Source organism: Lontra canadensis, unplaced genomic scaffold (assembly GCF_010015895.1).
Source record: "Lontra canadensis isolate GAN:19392208 unplaced genomic scaffold, GSC_riverotter_1.0 scaffold84, whole genome shotgun sequence".
Classification (NCBI taxonomy): domain Eukaryota; kingdom Metazoa; phylum Chordata; class Mammalia; order Carnivora; family Mustelidae; genus Lontra; species Lontra canadensis.
Window position 1 is genome coordinate 593,317 of NW_022631078.1, and position 18,142 is coordinate 611,458.

At 56.9% G+C, this 18,142-nt stretch overlaps 2 protein-coding genes across 2 annotated transcripts in view; both read left to right on the forward strand.

Annotated features, from left to right (window-relative positions):
- MLC1 (modulator of VRAC current 1) overlaps positions 1 to 11,068 on the forward strand; it is an 18,597-nt gene extending 7,529 nt beyond the window's left edge. Inside the window, exons 5-11 of the mRNA XM_032882740.1 lie at positions 2,690 to 2,788; positions 3,197 to 3,268; positions 4,065 to 4,181; positions 6,050 to 6,106; positions 6,646 to 6,768; positions 9,496 to 9,648; positions 10,654 to 11,068. Of these exons, the coding sequence (XP_032738631.1) occupies positions 2,690 to 2,788; positions 3,197 to 3,268; positions 4,065 to 4,181; positions 6,050 to 6,106; positions 6,646 to 6,768; positions 9,496 to 9,648; positions 10,654 to 10,728 (696 nt within the window). The 3' untranslated portion in view covers positions 10,729 to 11,068. The remainder of the gene's footprint in view (positions 1 to 2,689; positions 2,789 to 3,196; positions 3,269 to 4,064; positions 4,182 to 6,049; positions 6,107 to 6,645; positions 6,769 to 9,495; positions 9,649 to 10,653) is intronic.
- Positions 11,069 to 14,112: 3,044 nt separating this feature from the next.
- Positions 14,113 to 18,142, forward strand: part of TTLL8 (tubulin tyrosine ligase like 8) — a 48,766-nt gene continuing 44,736 nt past the window's right edge. Inside the window, exon 1 of the mRNA XM_032882741.1 lies at positions 14,113 to 14,269. Coding sequence (XP_032738632.1) covers positions 14,113 to 14,269 — 157 coding nt within the window. The remainder of the gene's footprint in view (positions 14,270 to 18,142) is intronic.

Consider the following 18,142-nt stretch of genomic DNA (forward strand, 5'->3'; position numbering starts at 1 on the left):
CCATTTGTCCGTTGAAGGGCATCTTGGTTCTTTCCACAGTTTGGTGACTGTGGCCATTGCTGCTATGAACATTGGGGTACAGATGGCCCTTCTTTTCGCTACATCTGTATCTTTGGGGTAAATACCCAGTAGTGCAATTGCAGAATCATAGGGAAGTTCTGTTTTTAATTTCTTGAGGAATCTCCACACTGTTCACCAAAGAGGCTGCACCAACTTGAATTCCCACCAACAGTGTAAGAGGGTTCCCCTTTCTCCACATCCTCTCCAACACATGTTGTTTCCTGTCTTGCTAATTTTGGCCATTCTAACTGGTGTAAGGTGGTATCTCAGTGTGGTTTTAATTTGAATCTCCCTGATGGCTAGTGATGATGAACATTTTTTCATGTGTCCATTAGCCATTTGTATGTCTTCATTGGAGAAGTGTCTGTTCATGTCTTCTGCCCATTTTTTGATGTGATTGTCTGTTTTGTGTGTGTTGAGTTTGAGGAGTTCTTTATAGATCTTGGATATCAGCCGTTTGTCTGTACTGTCATTTGGGAATATCTTCTCCCATTCTGTGGGTTGCCTCTTTGTTTTCTTGACTGTTTCCTTTGCTGTGCAGAAGGTTTTGATCTTTTTTTTTTTAATTTAAAGATTTTATTTCTTTATTTGACAGAGAGCGATCACAAGCAGGCAGAGAGGCGGGCAGAGAGAGAGAGGGAAGCAGGCTCCCTGGTGAGCAGAGAGCCCAATGTGGGACCCTAGACCCAGGACCCTGGGATCACGACCTGAGCTGAAGGCAGAGGCTTTAACCCACTGAGCCACCCAGGCACCTCCCAGAAGCTTTTGATCTTGGTGAAGTTCCAAAGTTCATTTTCGCTTTCATTTCCTTTGCCTTTGGAGACGTGTCTTGAAAGACATTGCTGTGGCTGATATCGAAGAGATTACTGCCTATGTTCTTCTCTAGGATTCTGATGGATTCCTGTCTCACGTTGAGGTCTTTTATCCATTTTGAGTTTATCTTTGTGTGTGGTGTAAGAAAATGGTCCAGTTTCATTCTACAATAGCTGTCCAATTGGACAGCCATGTGTAACTTCTTTTCATTTCAGAATTTCACGTGTCTTCATCGTATCTGCCTTATACATCCTTGCGAAGAACCAGCTCTTGCTTTGGTTTGTCTGTGGTTGCCGCGCTCTCTTTTCCATGTGTCCGGGGCTGCTTCTGGGTGGGCCAGCAGGGAGTCGGAGCCCTGCATCCGCAGCGGGCTGGCAGCCGAGCCCACTGGGGTGCGTCTGCCCCGTCTCCAAGCTCCGGCTTAGCTGCCTCCGATCTGACACGTAGCATTTCATCCTTGTTTGGTTTTAGGGATTTGCACACCTCCCATTTGCCTCTCCAGACCCGCTTCCCACGCAGTGCCTGCCTGTCTGTGCCAGGAGGCAGCACGTGTGCCCGTGAGAGATGGAGACGGGTTGTTAGCGAGTGGTTAGTGTGTCCGTTCCCTGGCTCTGAACCCTCCGGGGTGCTGGGACGGGGGCTCGGTCCTCTTTCACGGTCATGCCCTCCCTCCCCTGGTCCTCACTGGTCGCTGCCACACTGGTGGGTTTCCTCCAGTCCCTCCTCATGGCTATCCCTAGGTTTCTTGTCAAGAACCTGATGAAACAGACCCATGGGATTATTTTTTAAAACCTTCCATTTGTTGTTTTCTAATGTTATTTTTACAGTCAGAATGTACAACTTGTGTAGATTTTTGGGAATTTACCTAGGCTATTTTGTGGCTTAGTAGATGGTCAGTTTCTGTTAACATTCCACCAAATATATAAAAGAACAAATGTTGTCTGTTTTATTTTGCATGTAGAGTTCTGTAGATCAAACATATTAACTTCATCTGATTTTAAATGTGGTTTTATTATCACTCGGGGCTGCGGAGGCCTGCGACCAGGAGACAGCCGCCGTCGGGAAGCTAGCTCATCCCTCACAGCCCCAGGAGGGGGGGGGCAGGCCGTGCCCAGGCTGGGGGCCCCTGGGGAAGCACCAGGAGGCAGAGCGGGAGGGACGGGGGCAGGAAGGAACGGACAAGGCAGGGGAGCAGGCTGAGGACTGGCTCGCGTGGATACCGTCCGCGGGCTCCGGGCTCCCTGGTTGTGGGGCACCTGCCCTGGGGTTGGGGGCGGGTGAGGGAGGCCCCGAGGCCACGAGCCCCACAGAGAGGGTGGGCGACCAGGGCCCAAGGTCAGCCAGCTTGCATGCATATCCTACAATTTATTAATTAGGTTTTGTTTGTTTGTTTGTTTTTAGCATTTTGTTCTGTGATTGTTATCAGAGACACAGGCCGACACAGTCACGATGTGGAACTACCGTCTCATCCCCGAGGCCCTGGCCTCTTCAGGTCTTGGCGTCCTGCACAGAGCTGTGTAAAGGCTCCCAGTTTTGAAATTAACTTCAGTTTTTGTATCTTTAAATACCCAGGAGGGGCAAACCACTAAGGAAGGGCTAGCTCGGGGGTCGCCAAATCCAGGCCTGGAGCTAAGAATGATTTCGAGAGAGAGAGAGTCAGAGTCCTAGGGGTGTGTGGCCCCTGTGCCTAGCATCTGGCCTTGCTCAGGAAGGCTGCCTGGAGCTTGGACTTCTAAGCCTGTCCGTGGGATTGTCTGCGTTTATGGAAAGCAAGTGAAGATTCCGTTTTATAGACACATGTGTTCTCTTTTGGCAGATAAATTTCAATCTGATTCTGCTCCTTCTGTTGGAGATTTTCATGGCAGCCACAGTGATCATCTCAGCACGGTCCAGCGAGGCACCCTGTAAGCAGAAGGTGGGTCCGGCGACGGGCTGCGCGGGATCCCCAGGTGGCGCCCCGGAGCACAGGTCGGCGGGACGGAAGCCTGCCCCTGCGCCCCCACACAGCCCCACATCTCCAGGGAGTCCCGAGGCTCATGGCTGCAGGGAGCACAGTGGAAGGTGCGACGCAACCTTCCTGCTCCATGTGGTTCTGGTCCAGACCCGGGGCCCGGCGTTTCCCATGCAGAGACAAAGTCTATAGCAAGTGTCACCTTGAAAACAGCAAGCGCAGCAACTAATCCCATTTACATAGGCAGGGAGAACCTCTGACCTCAGAGCACAGGGGCTGGTGTGGAGAGCGGGGGCAGAGGCTCTCCTGGGGTGCACCCCCGCCCCCTGCGGCACCTGCGATGTCAGCAGCCAAACGTGTTTTTCCTTTCAGGGTCCCATGCCGGACGGCGCCAATGTGCTGTATGAAGTGGCCTTTCCTGCCCGGGTCCTGAAGTCCTATTCGGTGAGATAAACTTCCCTTTATTTACGTGGGGAGGGTCGTGTGACGCAGTGTCCTGAGCGTCCCCTGCTCTCCGGGGCGGTCCTCAGGTTCACCCCCTTCCTCTCACAAGGATCCTGGTTGGAAGGGGGCGACATGGCCACCCTCTCTGGTCACCTGTTTCCAGACTTGGGTGTTTTCCACTTTTTCTGATAACCCTCCGTTCTGAGCGCGGCCTTCCTCGTTTCTGTAGCTCCCCGCCGTGGTGTCTGGAGCTTGTGTCCCCGGACACGTACAGGTTTCCTTCTGTCATCACTTAGCAAGTCTCCCGCCGGCGTTTGTCATAAAGCCTGTGCTGACCGGGTCAGTGGCCCGGCTCTCCCGCCATCGGCCCTGTGGGCTGTGCCCTTTTGCCCCGACGTTCAGTCCTGCTTGTGTTTGGGGACGCTTCCGGCACTATGTGGGACTGCCGTCCTCTCCGGGGCCTCGTGGACGCCGTGCCTCGTGGGCAGCCCATGTCACCACGTGGCCACGTGTGTGCCGAGTTTTGTCGCCTCTCGGTTTTCTCGCTGCTTCGCCTTCTGGGGCCTTTCCCGCCTGCCTTTGACGGGTGGGAGTGTCGTCCTTCTGCTTTTTTCCTTTTCCCACCAATTTTGAGTTGGAAACTACGCATTTTTCCATGTTCTCATAGAGGTTGTCCTCAGCATTTCCACGTGTTGGCTCCTTTGCCCTGAGCTCTTAGAGCAGTCGCACCCCTGCCCGCTGGCCGCACGCAAGACGCTTTCCCTGGGTGACCCTGCCTGTGTGCTCTGCTCCCCAGGTCATCGAGGTGATTGCTGGCGTCTCTGCCGTCCTGGGTGGTGTCATTGCTCTGAACGTGGACGACGCCGTCTCAGGGCCGCACCTCTCAGTGACGTTCTTTTGGATCTTAGTGGCCGTGAGTACTCCTGGTGGTCTCATGGTCTGATGAGCAAGTCTGTCATCACTGACAGCAGGGGACGTTGCTCGTGTCGAGCAGAAATGCCCAGTGTCTCCCATCTGCAGCCACAGGCGGCCTTGGCAGGTGTGGGCTCCTCACTGCCACATGGAATGGTTAAGATCGACCACTGTGTGCCCCATGCTCCCAGATGTGGTCACCCCGGGGCTGCTTTGCCACGTCCCTGGGTCACATGGGGCGCCTGCAGGAGGGGCTGGTTTGTCCCACCCTGCTGTCCAGGGCCATCCCGTCTGAGTGGACAGGACACAGGGAGCATCCCTGGCCTGGTCCTCCTACTCTCCTGGAGGTGCTGCCTGCCAGCTTGCACATTGAGCCACAGGAAGGGGGGACTGGTGTCTCCTCTGGACGCTGGGCCCGGAGTCCTGCTGCATCCCACGGCTCAGAGCAACACCGTGGGCGCCTGTGCCCAGCCTGGCCGAGCCCTGGGAATGATGGCCAAGGGATCTCCCAAGGACTGGAGCCTGGGGAGAAAGCAGCAGGCAGAGAGGACGGTGTGGCCATCATCCCCAGACCAGCCTCCTTGGGCCTCTCTCTCTGCAGGTGCCCCCTGTGCCCCCAGATGTGGAATGCGAAGAGAAAAGGATCACGGGTGATCCCTGGTGGGGAGGGGTGGTCTGGGAACAGTAGGAGAGGCCAAGGTCATAGACCAGGCCGCGGTCTAGGGCTTGGGTTCTGGCTGGGAGCCGGTTCCCGTGGCGTCCCTGGGCCAGTGGTGTGTGTGTGTGTGTGTGCGCGAACAGCTCCCCGCCACAGGCCAGTTTCCCGCTGTCCAGGGCCTGGGGCTGGAGGACCCACCCAGCAGACCTGAGCCCTGCTCCCGGCATGCCGGGGCCACTGAGTCTTCCTCAGCGACTGCTCCACGCCCAGAGGTCCCCCAGAGAGCTTGCTGGAGCACCTTCACCCCAGGCTCCGGGCCTGCCCCACTCACCTCTGCAGCCATGCCCACACCCCTGCTGAGACCAGCGCCTTCAGAGGGCTGCTCCCCTCTCTGTCCTCCTGCTGCAGAGCCTGCTGTGTCCCGCTCCCCCCCAAGCCAGAGCCCTAAGCCAGTGCAGGCGCCTCCCAGTGTCCAGGGGTCCGAGCCGTGCCCACCCAGGGCGTGGGTGTGTCCCTTCCCGTGCGGGCGTGTGGCTAACCAGCGCCTGCACACACTTGGGTCCGTGGGCTCAGTCAGCTCGGCGGGCCCAGCCCTGGTCTCCTCGGGAAGGACGTGTCCTCCTGCTTCCCTCCCCCGCCTGGACTGTGTGACCCAGATGGCGTTCGAGTAAATCCGTCCCTTCCAGTAAGATGAAGCGGACCTGTGTCACCGAAGGGGCAGGGGACCTGCGCAGTGGAGCGGTCAGCGCGGCGGGTGGTCCTGGGGGCCTCTGAGTCCCCCCGGCCGAGGCCAGCCTGCAGCGAGCTGGTGTGCTCTTCAGAAACGCCCACATCTGACCGTGGAGGGCGAGGGTCTCTGGTCAGCACAAAGCAGGGTCACAGAGACGGCGGGATGTTACTGGGCGATGGGGCGGATGTGGACGCAGCGGTGCTGTTGAACCCGTGGGAGCGCTGCGTGGTGGGTGCTGGTGGAGCGCGGTCCCCGCGGACGTCTCCGCGTCGGCAGGCTCGCACACAGCTGCTGTGGGCAGGCAGCCCGGCTCGGCCGACGGAATGACCCTGGGGCGGCTCCCCCAGCTCCTCCATAGCCTGCAGAGGCCGCCCCTCTCCTCTCCATCCCAGCCCCAGCCCGCTGGACCCCCAAAACAGGAGAGCACAGGGAGCAGCCATCCCTGCCATCCCCTCTGAGCCTGTGTTCTCTCTCCTCCTAGTGTTTCCCGAGCGCTATTGCCAGTCACGTCACGGCTGAGTGCCCCAGCAGGTGTCTGGTAAGTGAGGCCTGGCCGCCTGGCCCCTTCCCTAGCTCTCTCTCTGCCACCGTGGGAACCAGGCGGCGGGGTGGGCAGGGAGGCCTGGCGGGTGCTGCTTGGAGGGTGGGACTGTCTACGGAAATGGAGGGGAGTCCCGAGACAGTCCTGGGACTCAGCGAGGCGGACGCTGGCCCGCCAGCCTCAGCCTGTGTCTTCCGTCTTGTCAGGGGACCCGCTGTCGGACAGCGAGAGACGCTCCGTTTGGGCCCGAATTCCCCGCACTCATACTTTGCAGCCCCCATGTGCCTGGCGGCCCGGCCCAGCCGGTGGCATGGGCTGCGCACCACCGTGAGAGGCCAGCCGCACGTGTGTCCCCCGCCCAGCAGAGTGGGTAGTTGTGAGGAAGCTGGGGGGACTCGGAGTTCACGGGAGACCAAGCTCAGACCGTAGCAGGAGCCTCAGGCAGAGTGCAGACGCCGACGCCTGCCCACGCCTGTGCCGGCCGTGGCTCCCAGGCCCGCTGGCCCAGCCGAGCCGAGCGCCATCTTCTCCCGCAGGTGGAGATGCTGATCGCCATCTGCAGCCTCACGTCCCCGCTGCTGTTCACCGCCTCTGGGTACCTGTCGTTCAGCATCATGAGGATCCTGGAGATCTTCAAGGACTACCCGCCCGCCGTGGAGGTATGTGCTCCTTTCGCTCGGAACCCCATGTGGACGTGGCCTTGCTGCCCCGTGGGCCGTGCGGGAGGGGTCTCCCAGGACACGTGGCCCGGCCGAGCGTCCGGCCTGCCGGAGCTGCTCCCACACGTGGCCTGAGCAGCCCCGGACTCGCTTCTGTGGGACGGGTCTCCCAGGACACGTGGCCCGGCCGAGCGTCCGGCCTGCCGGAGCTGCTCCCACACGTGGCCTGAGCAGCCCCGGACTCGCTTCTGTGGGACGGCCAGGTGTCCGTGCTCCTGCTCGGGTGCCCGTGCCGCCCCAGCCCTGCGCTGCGCAAGCTGCTCTGTTTCAAAGTTTGGGCCATTCTGTCTGGTGTCGCGGCGCACCCCACACCCCTTCTTCGCGGCTCTCCTGGGGGTTCTCGGCCCTTCCTGCTCCGTGGCCACGGTAGAACCCGCTCTCCATGTGGGTGTGTGACAACCTGGTTGGAACTCCGATTCATCTCTAGACAAACTTGAGAATTGAGGGCCTTTCCACGTACGAACATGCCCCTTTCCTAGTCCCTCCGTGGGCTCAGACACGCGGCCCCAGGTTTATTGCTGAGGTAACTCGGCTTGTTACCAGTACGTGTGCTGTTGGCTCCCAAGTGTCTGTCATGAGAAATTTCAGACACACAGACAGACGGAAAGACTCCGGAGCACCAAGATCCCCCGGCAGCTGCATGCTGTTTGCACACGTTTGTTTCCACGACGGCTGGGAGCACATACGCAGGCGTGTCATTTTTCAGAAGCATCTGAAGGGACTGGCCATTTCCAAAAGGACTTCCTCCTACATGCCCACAGCCCCATGTGGCAGTCGACGGGCCTGAAATCACGCAGTGTGGCCTTCGGGCAGTGCACACAGACCAGCCCGAGGGTGTGCCTCCTGAGGGAAGCTTCTGGAGCGGGACCGGCTGAGTCTCTCCATCAGCGGTCCCCGCCTCTGCCCCCGCGACACTGACTCTTGGAGTCCAGGCTAAGTGTCTGGAAGAAGTTCGCACGTGTTGGTCCGTTTCCTGTGATGCCAGTGGGCGCGGGGTCTGGGGCGCGTGCGGTCAGCTCCCGTCTGGCTTAGCAGCAGCTGCCGGAGCGCCCGGGCCGGGGCTGGGTGCGGGGCTCTCGCGGGTCGGAAACAACCGTGACCGAGTGTGAGCCGGGCACCTGCGGACACCGCATCCCAGCACCTGGCGCGGGCCCTGGCAGCTGGCCTCGCCTGAGCCATTGTTCTACACTGAGGGGTGAAGAAAGGTGATGGACACCTGGATCTTGTGTCCACGTCTCCGACAACCTGCGTGCAGTGTGATGCGCGGTGTGACGGGTGGCGCCCTTCCCTTCTGAGCGCCACCGCGGACTTGGCTTTCATCCTCTGTACACACTATAGCCACCTTTCTCTGGGGCTCGTCACTGGTTTTGTCATGCGGGGGAGGCCGTGCACAGGTGTGGCTGCCGTGGGCATCTCTCTGGACACACGTGGCCTTGGACTGTGTGTGGCGGTGCTGGCCTGTTGTTCCTAGTGGCCTCTGCGTCTGTGTCTTGCCCACTTTCCGGGGGTCTTGCCCTCAACCGGTATTTGGGAGACCGGCGCTGTGGAATGGAGGGTCCAGACACTGGCCCCCGCCCGACAGCTGTGACTTCTGTCCTGAGGACGTCTCTGTTTATGCCGTTAAGTTGGTCAGCCTCTTCCTTTGCTGCTTCTGGAGTTTCCGTCGCCGTGAGAAAGGCTGGTGCTTGCATCTGGCAGGAGCTGACCTAGAGCACGAGGCTGTCAGACGCTGGGGACTAGAACGTCCACCTTCCCTGCCCTTTGGGGACGTGCAGCCCTGCCCGCAGCGGAGCTTCCGGCCCTGCCGGCCTGTTTCTGCGCCTGCTGCTCTTGCGCGTAGCCAGAGCCGCAGGCGCCGGTCCTGGAAGTTTGCCGACCGGCTTCACGTGTGACCAGGCCTGTTGCCTACTTAGCTGTCACCGCTTCTCAGGGTCCCCTTCGTTGTGTGCTTGTTTTCCTGTGTGGGCTTTAGAATCAAGCTGCTTGGCTCCAGAAGCACTTTTTTTTTTTTTAAAAACTGGGCTTGTGGATAGATTTGTACGTTAACTTGAAAAGAGGCGTTTCCACAGTGACACTGTGTGGAGCTGGGGTTTTGTGTCTCTGCTGAAGGTCGCCTGGGCTGGGAGGGCCGGGGGCGCCCCAGGATCCTTTGCTCGCCAAGGCTCCCTCGGTCCCCCGCCCCCCTGCTGTGCCAGGTGCTCCTTGGAAGTTTTTTTCCCAGCAGCCGCCAGGCTCAGCTCCGAGGAAGGTGGGTGGTGTCTGTGGGCTGTGGCCCGGGCGTCCCAGGGCGGCCTGCTTCACACAGCCGGGGGCTCCACCCCACGGGGACGCCCTCTGTGTCATCACATGGGGCTCTATGGGTGGTGGTGTTGGGGCACGGGAGACTAGGCGGGGAGCCCCGGGACCATCTTCGTGTCCTCTGTCAAACCCAGGGCTGCAGAACGTGGGCCAGAATCGATTTCCTCGCCTCCTGTCGGTGAGACAGAAATCCTTGTGCAGAAGGGCTCTTACCTGGATTGAGTCACAGTAGCTCAGCTCAGCCTGGGGCCCAGGCACTGCCTGCACAGCCTCCCTTGGCCGGCAGAAGCAGCCTGTCCCATGCGGGCCGCAGGCCGGGGAGGCCGGGAGCCCCGGTGGGCCGCGCTGCTCACCGCCCTGTTTCCGCAGCAATCCTACGACGTGCTGCTGCTGCTGCTGCTGCTGGCGCTGCTGCTCCAGGCCGGCCTCAACACGGGCACCGTCATGCAGTGCGTGAGCTTCAAGCTGGCCGCGTCCTGGGACACCGTGCAGGCCGGCCCGCCCGAGCGCCCCGCGGGGGAGGTGAGCAGCCGAGGGGACCGTCCTGGCTAGTTGGGCGGCTCGGTGCTCACGTCTGTTCCTGAAAAGGTGTTGTGCACCGAGCTCACACAGACCCGGACAGGAAGTTGCTCAGGACCCACACAGGTCGCGGGGGTCCTTTCCCGGCCCCTCTCGGGGGTGCCCGCCCACCCCGACAGGTGGTGTCTGTGACCTCTGGCCGGCAGGCTCTGGAGGTTCATGCCAGCCCCTCCGCCGGGCTCGAGGCCCCCACGGCTGGAAGGCCACGGGTCAGTGCGCTCCCTGTGAGGTGTTCATACCGTGGACTGGCCTTTGTGCATGCCCGAGCTCTCGCCGTGGGCCCCTGCTCAGCGAGCTGGGGCCTCTGTCTTGCCCTGTGCTCTCTTTCACTGAGATCCACAGGCGGTGTCCTCTCCTTTTTATCCGTGAGGGCTGGTCTCCTGCAGGGACGGGATGGCGTTGCCCCCAGGACCTACCAGAGACCCACCTTGTCTGGGTGGGGACACCTCTGTGCTGACTGCTGAGTTAGAGCTCCCAGAAGTTTCCAAAACAGCAGGTCCAGAGGCCCAGGGGCCGGGCAACTGGCCTTCCTGTTCCCATCTGCTGACCTTGGCCTCAAGTATTCTCCTCAGGCACCTTCTCTGCAGGGGTGCTGGTCCCCTCCCCCCAGGAAGAGTTTGGAGGCCCTCACCGGCCATGTTGATTCCTGCACTGTGGTGTCTGTTTATTGGGCGCCTACTGTATGCAGATGCTTGTGCTGCAGGTGCTGGGATGTCTGTGGGGCAGACGCTCGTGTGGCCTCCCACCCCTGCCCAGCTGTGTTCCTGGGGGTGATGTGGGAGGTGGAGGGGCCGGGGCGTCCATGGCCTCCCCACCCCTGGGGTCCTGTGCTGTTTCCTGTGTTGTCACAGATGAGAGAAGCTCTCCAGTGAACAGCTTTCCCGCCTGCATGCTGCCGCGGGGGTGGGGGGGCCCAGGGGAAATAACGCTCTGCCTGTTTGGCCACAGGTGTCCAGAAGCCCCCTGAAGGAGTTCGACAAGGAGAAAGCCTGGCGGGCCGTCGTGGTGCAGATGGCCCAGTGAGCGCGGGCTGGGGAGACCGAGGCAGGAGTGGGGCCCCGCCTGGCTCGTGGTCCTCCAGCTACCACTGCCCAGCCAGGCCCGGTGGCAAGGTGGTTTTCATTTCTTAGAGTAGTTTAATTCTGCTTATTGGTCTGTAGGTTCCTGGCCCTGAGGCGCCCCCCTCGTGAGCAGTGGGGCTTGCAGGCGAGCCGGGGCCCCTGCGGAGCCAGGCCCTCCGGGGCTGATACATAGGCTGGGACGTGTGGCCAGCCCCCGTCCGCTCCTCCGGCTCTGGGCCGGCGTCCCTGGCTTGCTCGTGTTGAGCAGACACACACGGCCCCACGTGAGTCTAACGGGGTTTCTCTTCCGAGACGGGCCTGGGCCAGTGGTTTCTGACCAGAGAGCACAGCTGCGTGTCCCCATTGCGTCTCACGAGTCAGGGTAGGCCCTTGTTCCCAGGGCCGTGGGCGCACGGCCGCCGTCGCTCTGTGAAGCCCACGCGCCCAGTGTCTGCCCTCTCTGTTCGCCCCGGTCGTGGCAGAAGGACCCTGCCTGCTCCGTGGTGCTGGTGTGTGTCGCGCCGGGGGCATGGAGGTCCACGCCAGCAGTGCTGGTCTGCCCTTGGCCAGGGGCCCTCCGGCTCCTGAGCCCTTGGTCAGCACCCATACGGAGCGTGACCCAAGCCACACCACAGCTCAGTATTCTTTGGGGTGGGGCCATGTCCAAGGCTCTGCAAACTTGGGCCCCATTTCCTGGTCTCACTGGCCTTGCTCAGGCAGGTGGGTCCCCTCCCCTGTCATGGTTTCTGCCTCCGCTCCCGTTACCAAGCTCACAATGCCGGATGGACGCCCCTGGAACCCTCCGTGGGGCTTGTTGCCACGCAGCCTCCAGCCAGTCTCTTTCTTAACCTCACTCACCTGAGGTCAGGCCCAGGCTGGGGGTCTCTTCCGCCTGTCCCTGCCCCTTTGCCTGAGACAGTGTGGTGTGAGAAGAACATTTGCTTCAGTTAAAGTCATGTCCCAAAACTAGTTCGCGCCGTCTCCTTGTCCTGGGAGCATCCTGGAATTTCTGGAAGCACAGTTCTCTTTTCCCAGTTGACTGCGCTGATAAACCGCAGTGAGCTGGGAGCGGCTTCTGGAAGTGTTCCAGGAACTGTCCTGGCCCGCGCTTTCATTCCCAAGGCAACCCACCTCTGCCTCCCGTGGAAGGAGTGGGGCGGCCCTCTGCTCTGCTGGGAGGTGCTAAGGTTTGCTCCTTGCTGCGTTGAGGTCCTCTACCGGGGCTCATTAGTGAGGACTGTCTGGGGCTGGCCGAGTGTGGCCCTGGGGGGTGGATTCCAGGATCCTCCCTGGTTTCTCATTTCCAAGCCCAAGGGACTGGCTGCCCATATTCACGAGCATTCACGATGACCTGGGTCGTTTTCAAACAGGATGAAAGCAGGTGAGACACGGGAGAGGTGGACTGTCTTCCGAATGCCATTGATGGCTCTCTCCTGCACGTGCACACACCCACCCGCGTGTGCGCGTGCGCACAGGTCCCCCAGCCACAGTCCCCGTCCCCTCCTCTTCCTGTGGCGTTCAGACCAGGAGGCCAAGGGGCTCTGCTAGGAGCCTGGGACAAAGGCAGCACAGTCCATGCTGATGTTGTCCTGGGGACAGAAAATCTGAGTCTCCAAGCTGGAATTAGACACCTGGGGGCTTAGCACACTGGCTTGTACTTTATTTCAAAGAGAGCTTGAGGAACAGAGGCTAATGGGGTTTTAGAAATTTATAATTCTGTTTTCGTTTGCGTGTGATGTAGTTCAGTATCTCCTGCGCAATAAATGCTAACATGTAAACGTGGCCTTTTTCATTTTGGGTCTCTCAGGGATCACTTTGCCCAGGTTCTAAGAAAAATGAGAGGTAAAGCATAGGAGGGCTGGTGGAGGTGAGGCCATTCCTTATTTTGTGATTTTTGGGAGGCCACGTGGAGGTGGGGACTGGTGAGCACCTGTGGCTTGCTAGTGAAGACTGGAAAGGGGCACAAAGACCCCTTCCTGCCTAGAGCATTGCCCACCCACACTGCCACAGCTAATGCAGAGAATGGAACCTCACTTTTAGGCCATCTTGGGAAGTTAAGTGCAAAATAAAGATGATTTAAAACCAAATAAAGATAGGTAGGTTTTGGAAATTTACTTGGAGCAATAGGGTAGGTGGGTCTTTCTTACTCACTTCTCCCTCCACAAAGAGGAAGGGAGGAAGGAGGAGGAAAAGGGCTCAGGGACTTTGGCTGGTGTGGGACCCTGGGGTGCAGCTGGAACATGGGGGTGGGGAGGGAGGCCCCATGAATGACCCTGGGGACACAAAGTCCCCCTCGGGTTCTTCCCCAGGACGGGAAAGCTGCCCTGCTGGCAGTGATTGCCCACAGCCCACGTGGGGACACCCGGTGTGCAGCCCCCTGCCTGGCATCGCCACCCCAGGGACTGCATCTCGGTCTCTGCGCCCCCCGCCCGGCCGTTGTGGGGCACCGGGAGTGAGGGTCTGAGAGGAGCGTGGGGTGGGGTCAGGGGCCGGTTGTGACTCTCGCTCTTTGTGACTTGGGGGCCTCTGACCGCCAGGGCGGGTCTTTGTGACCAACAGCCCTGCGCCTGATGGGGCTTCGGGAACCCCGAGCGGGGGCGGTGCGCCCAGTCCTTCCCCGAGGACGCCATGGCTCGGCGCCCCGGCCCCCACCCCCACGCCTCGGATGGCAGCCCCGGCTCCGGGTCCAGCGCTGACGCCACTGACCGCGGCCACCGGGGACCCGCGTCCCACACGCGCCGCCGCAGCCGCTCCGGACGCCCCCCGCCGCCGGCGCGCCCGCGCAGCCCCACGCCCCGCGCCGGCCGCCGCGCCGCGGCCCCCGGGCCCCGCGCCCGGCTCCCCCCGCGGGCGAGGCTTGCACAATGCGCCGCGCGAACCCGGCCCGTTGCCCCGGGCAACCAGGGGACGCCTGGAGGCGCGGCGGGGGGCGGGGGCGCAGCGCGCGCCACGGGGTCGGTCCCGGGTGAGCCCCGGCCCCGCTCGCCTCGGAACCCCGTCCCTGTGCCCCTGCGGAGGCCGGACAGCACCCCGCGCCCCGTCGGGCTAGAGCCCTCGGGATCCCCGACGCGCCCGCCCCAGCGCAGGGACCGCGGACTCCCCCGCCCCTTCCCCCAGGCCCCAGACTCCCGGACGTGGTGCTCGGAAGCCCAGAACCGCTCTTCCGCGGACGCCCGGCCTCCAGCCCAGCGCCCGGACCCGCCCGCGCCCTCACCTCGCCCTCGGGAGCGCAGACCTCCCCCTGCGCACCTAGACTGGCCCCTCTACCCCCAGACTGCCCCGACCCTACACCTGCGCTTCCTCAGCCTGGCTCCGGAGCCCGGCTCCGCCCCCCCCGCCCCGCGGGATGCCCTCCGGCCCGGAGCCCTCGCCGACGCCCCCTCTCCTTGCAGGGGCGCGAGCGGGCGCGAGTTGGGGCGAGCTGCCGGAGGCCGGCATGGAGCCCGCAGAGAGGAAGAGGCTCCCGTCCGCTTCCCTGGAAGGAGACCCCAGAGAAGAGAACAGTCAGTGTCGTCCTCGCCCGCCGTCTGGGGGCTCGCGGTTCGAGGCGCGAACGGGGCGGGGGCTCGCGGCTCAGACGCAGCGCTGGGCCCGGGCTTGACTCGGGACCCGGGGCGTAAAGCCCCTTCCCGGAGACCCCCACCACGCCCCGCCACGCCCCCTCCGGCCCCCTGTCCTCCACCTTCCTGCCCTCCAAGGGGGTCGACTTCAGAGCTCAGCTTGGGAAAGGGGCGCCAAGTCCGCTGCTTGGGTTAGGGCGCGGGGCCGGAGGAGCGCCGGCCAGCCCTTCCCTAGAGCTGAGTAAATGGGCGCTAACCCTAAACTTAACCCTAACCCTTCCTGCCCGTGCGCTCCTTCTCGCCGGGGCGCACCTGAGGGCGAGCTCGCGGGGTCCAGGGCGGGCTCCTGCTCAGCTTTAGGCCACTGCGGGGGTAAGAGGCCCAGCTGTTCCCCATCCAGGCCAGCGGTGGGCCTCGTCTCATTCATTCTGGGCACTGGGTGCGTGTGCGGGGCGCCTCACTGTGGTTTCCACTCCACTTTCCTTTCTGGGGTCTTTGTGGAGTATCCGTGCTAGTCTTTCGGCCATTATTAACCGAGTTGTGGTTTTTCCTTCTTGAGTGGTAGGAGCTCTTGGCCTCTGCTGGACGGACATCAGTTCTTTGTCGGTTAGATGGATTATAAGGACCTTCTGGTCCCTGGCTGGTGTTTCCAGCAATTTACGAGTCCATCTGAAAATCAACTTCTTAGTTGTAAGAACCTTTAATAATCAATCTTTTCTTCTATAGGTAGTACTTTTTTGAGTCTTACTAGGAAATCTGTATCCACCCCATCGTCCAGAAAACAGTATCCTGTTTTCCTTTGGAAACTTTATAATGTAATATTTCATATTCACCTCAACAATTCACAGGGATTGTTTCCTCTGGAGTGAGGTAGGAGTGGGTGGGCAAACATTCAGTCTTCCCCCATGTGAATATCTAATTGACCCAGGTGGGCCCTGCAACCTCACCTTTGTGGAAAATCAGGCCTAGACCTATTTTTTGTTTTCCATTCTTTTTTATTGATTTATTTGCCTATCCTGAGTCCATACTATCCTGTTTTAATTCCAATAGCTTTATAATAAGTCTTAATATTTTGTAGTGTGAGTCTTCTGACTTTATCCTTCAAGATTTGTTTAGGTTTTCTTAGACTTTTGCATTACCATATAAATTTTAGAATCAAATTGTTAATTTAACCCACACCCACACACACAAATCCTGCTAGGATTTGATTTTGGTTACATTGAATCCATAGATCAATTTGCGTGAAACTTAACATTTTATCAATATTGAGTCTTTCAACCCAGGAACATTTATTTCTTTGATTCTTGTCAACAGTGTTTTGTAGTTTTCAGAGTACAGATATGGGAGACTCCTTTTGTTAGATTTACTCCTAGATATGTGATGTTTTTTAGAGATGACATTGTTGAGTTTCATTTTCTAATTATTCTGCATATATAGAAATACAATTAATTTTATTGTACTGACTTGGCATTTGGTTACTTTGCTAACTAGTTCTTTTTTTTAAAGATTTATTTATTTGACAGACAGAGATCATAATTAGGCAGAGAGGCAGGTAGAGAGAGAGGAGGAAGCAGGCTCCCTGCTGAGCAGAGAGCCCGAAGCGGGGCTCGATCCCAGGACCCTGGGATCATGACCTGAACCGAAGGCAGAGGCTTTAACTCGATGAGCCACCCAGGCACCCCCACTTTGTTAACTAGTTCTAATAGCTAGTAGATTCACTGAGATTTCTTACATACACAGTCATCATCTGTAAATCTTTTCAGTTTTTAGATATTTTATTTCCTTTTCTTGCATTATTGCATTGGCTAGTAGTTTCAGTATAATGTTGAACAGAAGTGATCTAACGGACAACTTTTTTAGCTCCCAAACTGAGGGAGAAAAGCATTCAATATTTCACCATGAAGTATGCTGCTGCTCTAGGCTTTTTAAAGGAAGTTCTCTTTTATTCCTGGTTTACTGATAAATTTTTTAATGAATAGTTATAACATTTTATCATGTGCTTTATCATGCATCTATTGAGATGATAATGTATTTTTAACTTTTAGTCTACTAATGTGGTATATTATGTTGATGGATTTTCAAATATTAAACCAACTTTGTATTCCTGGAATAAACTTCACATGGTCATATTGTCTTGTTTTGTACAACTGGATCTGAGTTACAAAGTTTAGGATTTTTATGCCTCTTTTTATGAATGAGTTGGCGGTGCTATTCTTTTATTATAATGTCCTTGTTAGGTTTTGGTATTAAATTTATGACCACCTAAGAAGGAATTGAAAGGGTTTATTATTTCCTTATTCAATGAGAGGGCTCATATAAGATATTTCCCCCCCTAATGTTTGGAAAGATTGATCTGTGATGCCATCTAGACCTGGAGTTTTCATTATGGGAAGTTTTTAGTTATGGAACTAATTTCTTAACCAAAAATAAGCCTACCTGGATTTTCTGAGGTTTTTTGGTCAGTTTTGATAAAGCTGTTTTTATCAAGGAAAATGTTAATTTCCTATGAACTGTCGAATTATTGGCATGTGGTTGTTCATAATATCTTATTTTAACATCTGTATAATCAGTAATGATGTTCCCTTTTTCATTCTTGATATTGTATATTTGTGTTTTCTCATTTTTCTTGATCTAGAAAAAGTTTATCAATTAAAAAATTGTTTCAATGATCCAACTTTTGGTTTGTTAATTTTCTCTATGGCACATTTGTTTTCTATTTAACTGAATTCTGCTCTTTATTATTTTCTTTCTTTTACTTTCTTTTTGTTTAATTGTTCCCTTGCTAGCCTGTTTAGATGGTAGCTCAGATAGCTTTTCATTTGTTAATATATGAATTTAAATTTACAAATTTCTCTCTAATCACTATTTTAGCTGCATTATAATGTTTTGATATGTCATATTTTTATTATCATTAAGCTCAAATCATTTTTGAGATTCTCCTTTGGTCCATGTTTTTATTTCTTATTTATTTTATTTTTTTTAATTAAAAAAAAGATTTTATTTATTTATTTGACAGAGATCACAAGTAGGCAGAGAGGCAGGCAGAGAGAGAAGAGGAAGCAGGTTCCCCGCTCAGCAGAGAGCCCCATTCGGGGCTCGATCCCAGGACCCTGAGATCATGACCTGAGCTGAAGGCAGAGGCCTAACCCACTGAGCCACCCAGGCGCCCTTGGTCCATGTTTTTAAAGTGTGCTGCTTAAGTTTGGAACATTTAGGAAAATTCTTAGCTACCTTTTTGTTATTAACTTGTAGTTTGATTTAACAGTTGTCAGAGAACTTACTACATCATTTCAATCCTTTGAGATTTATTGAGAATCTCTATGGGCCAGGATGTAATCTGTGGTGGAAGACAGTAAATGAAGAAAATGTGTGTCTCAAGTTGCAGTACATGGTGTCCATTTACGTCATTTAAGTGCAGCTGGTTAATCACGGTGTGCAAATCTGCTAGAGTCTACTGATTCTTTGTTTAATCGTTCTTTTTTATTTTAAGTTTTTAAAAATTTATTTGAGAGACAGAGAGTGCATGCACAAGTGGGGAAGGGGAGGCATCAGGGGCAGAGGGAGAAGCAGACTCCCGCTGAGCAGGGAGCTCAAGGAGGGCTCTATCCCAGGACCCTGGGATCATGACCTCTGCCGAAGGCAGAGCCACCCAGGTGTCCCTACTTTCGGAATTTTTATATCTCCCTGACAAATTGATCCTTTTAATATTAGAGAGTACCTCTCTTTTGTCTTTAATAATGACTTTATGAAATTTTTGTTACTATTTACTAGTAAATATTAGTGTTATCTAAATATTTACTAAGTATCTCTAAGTGA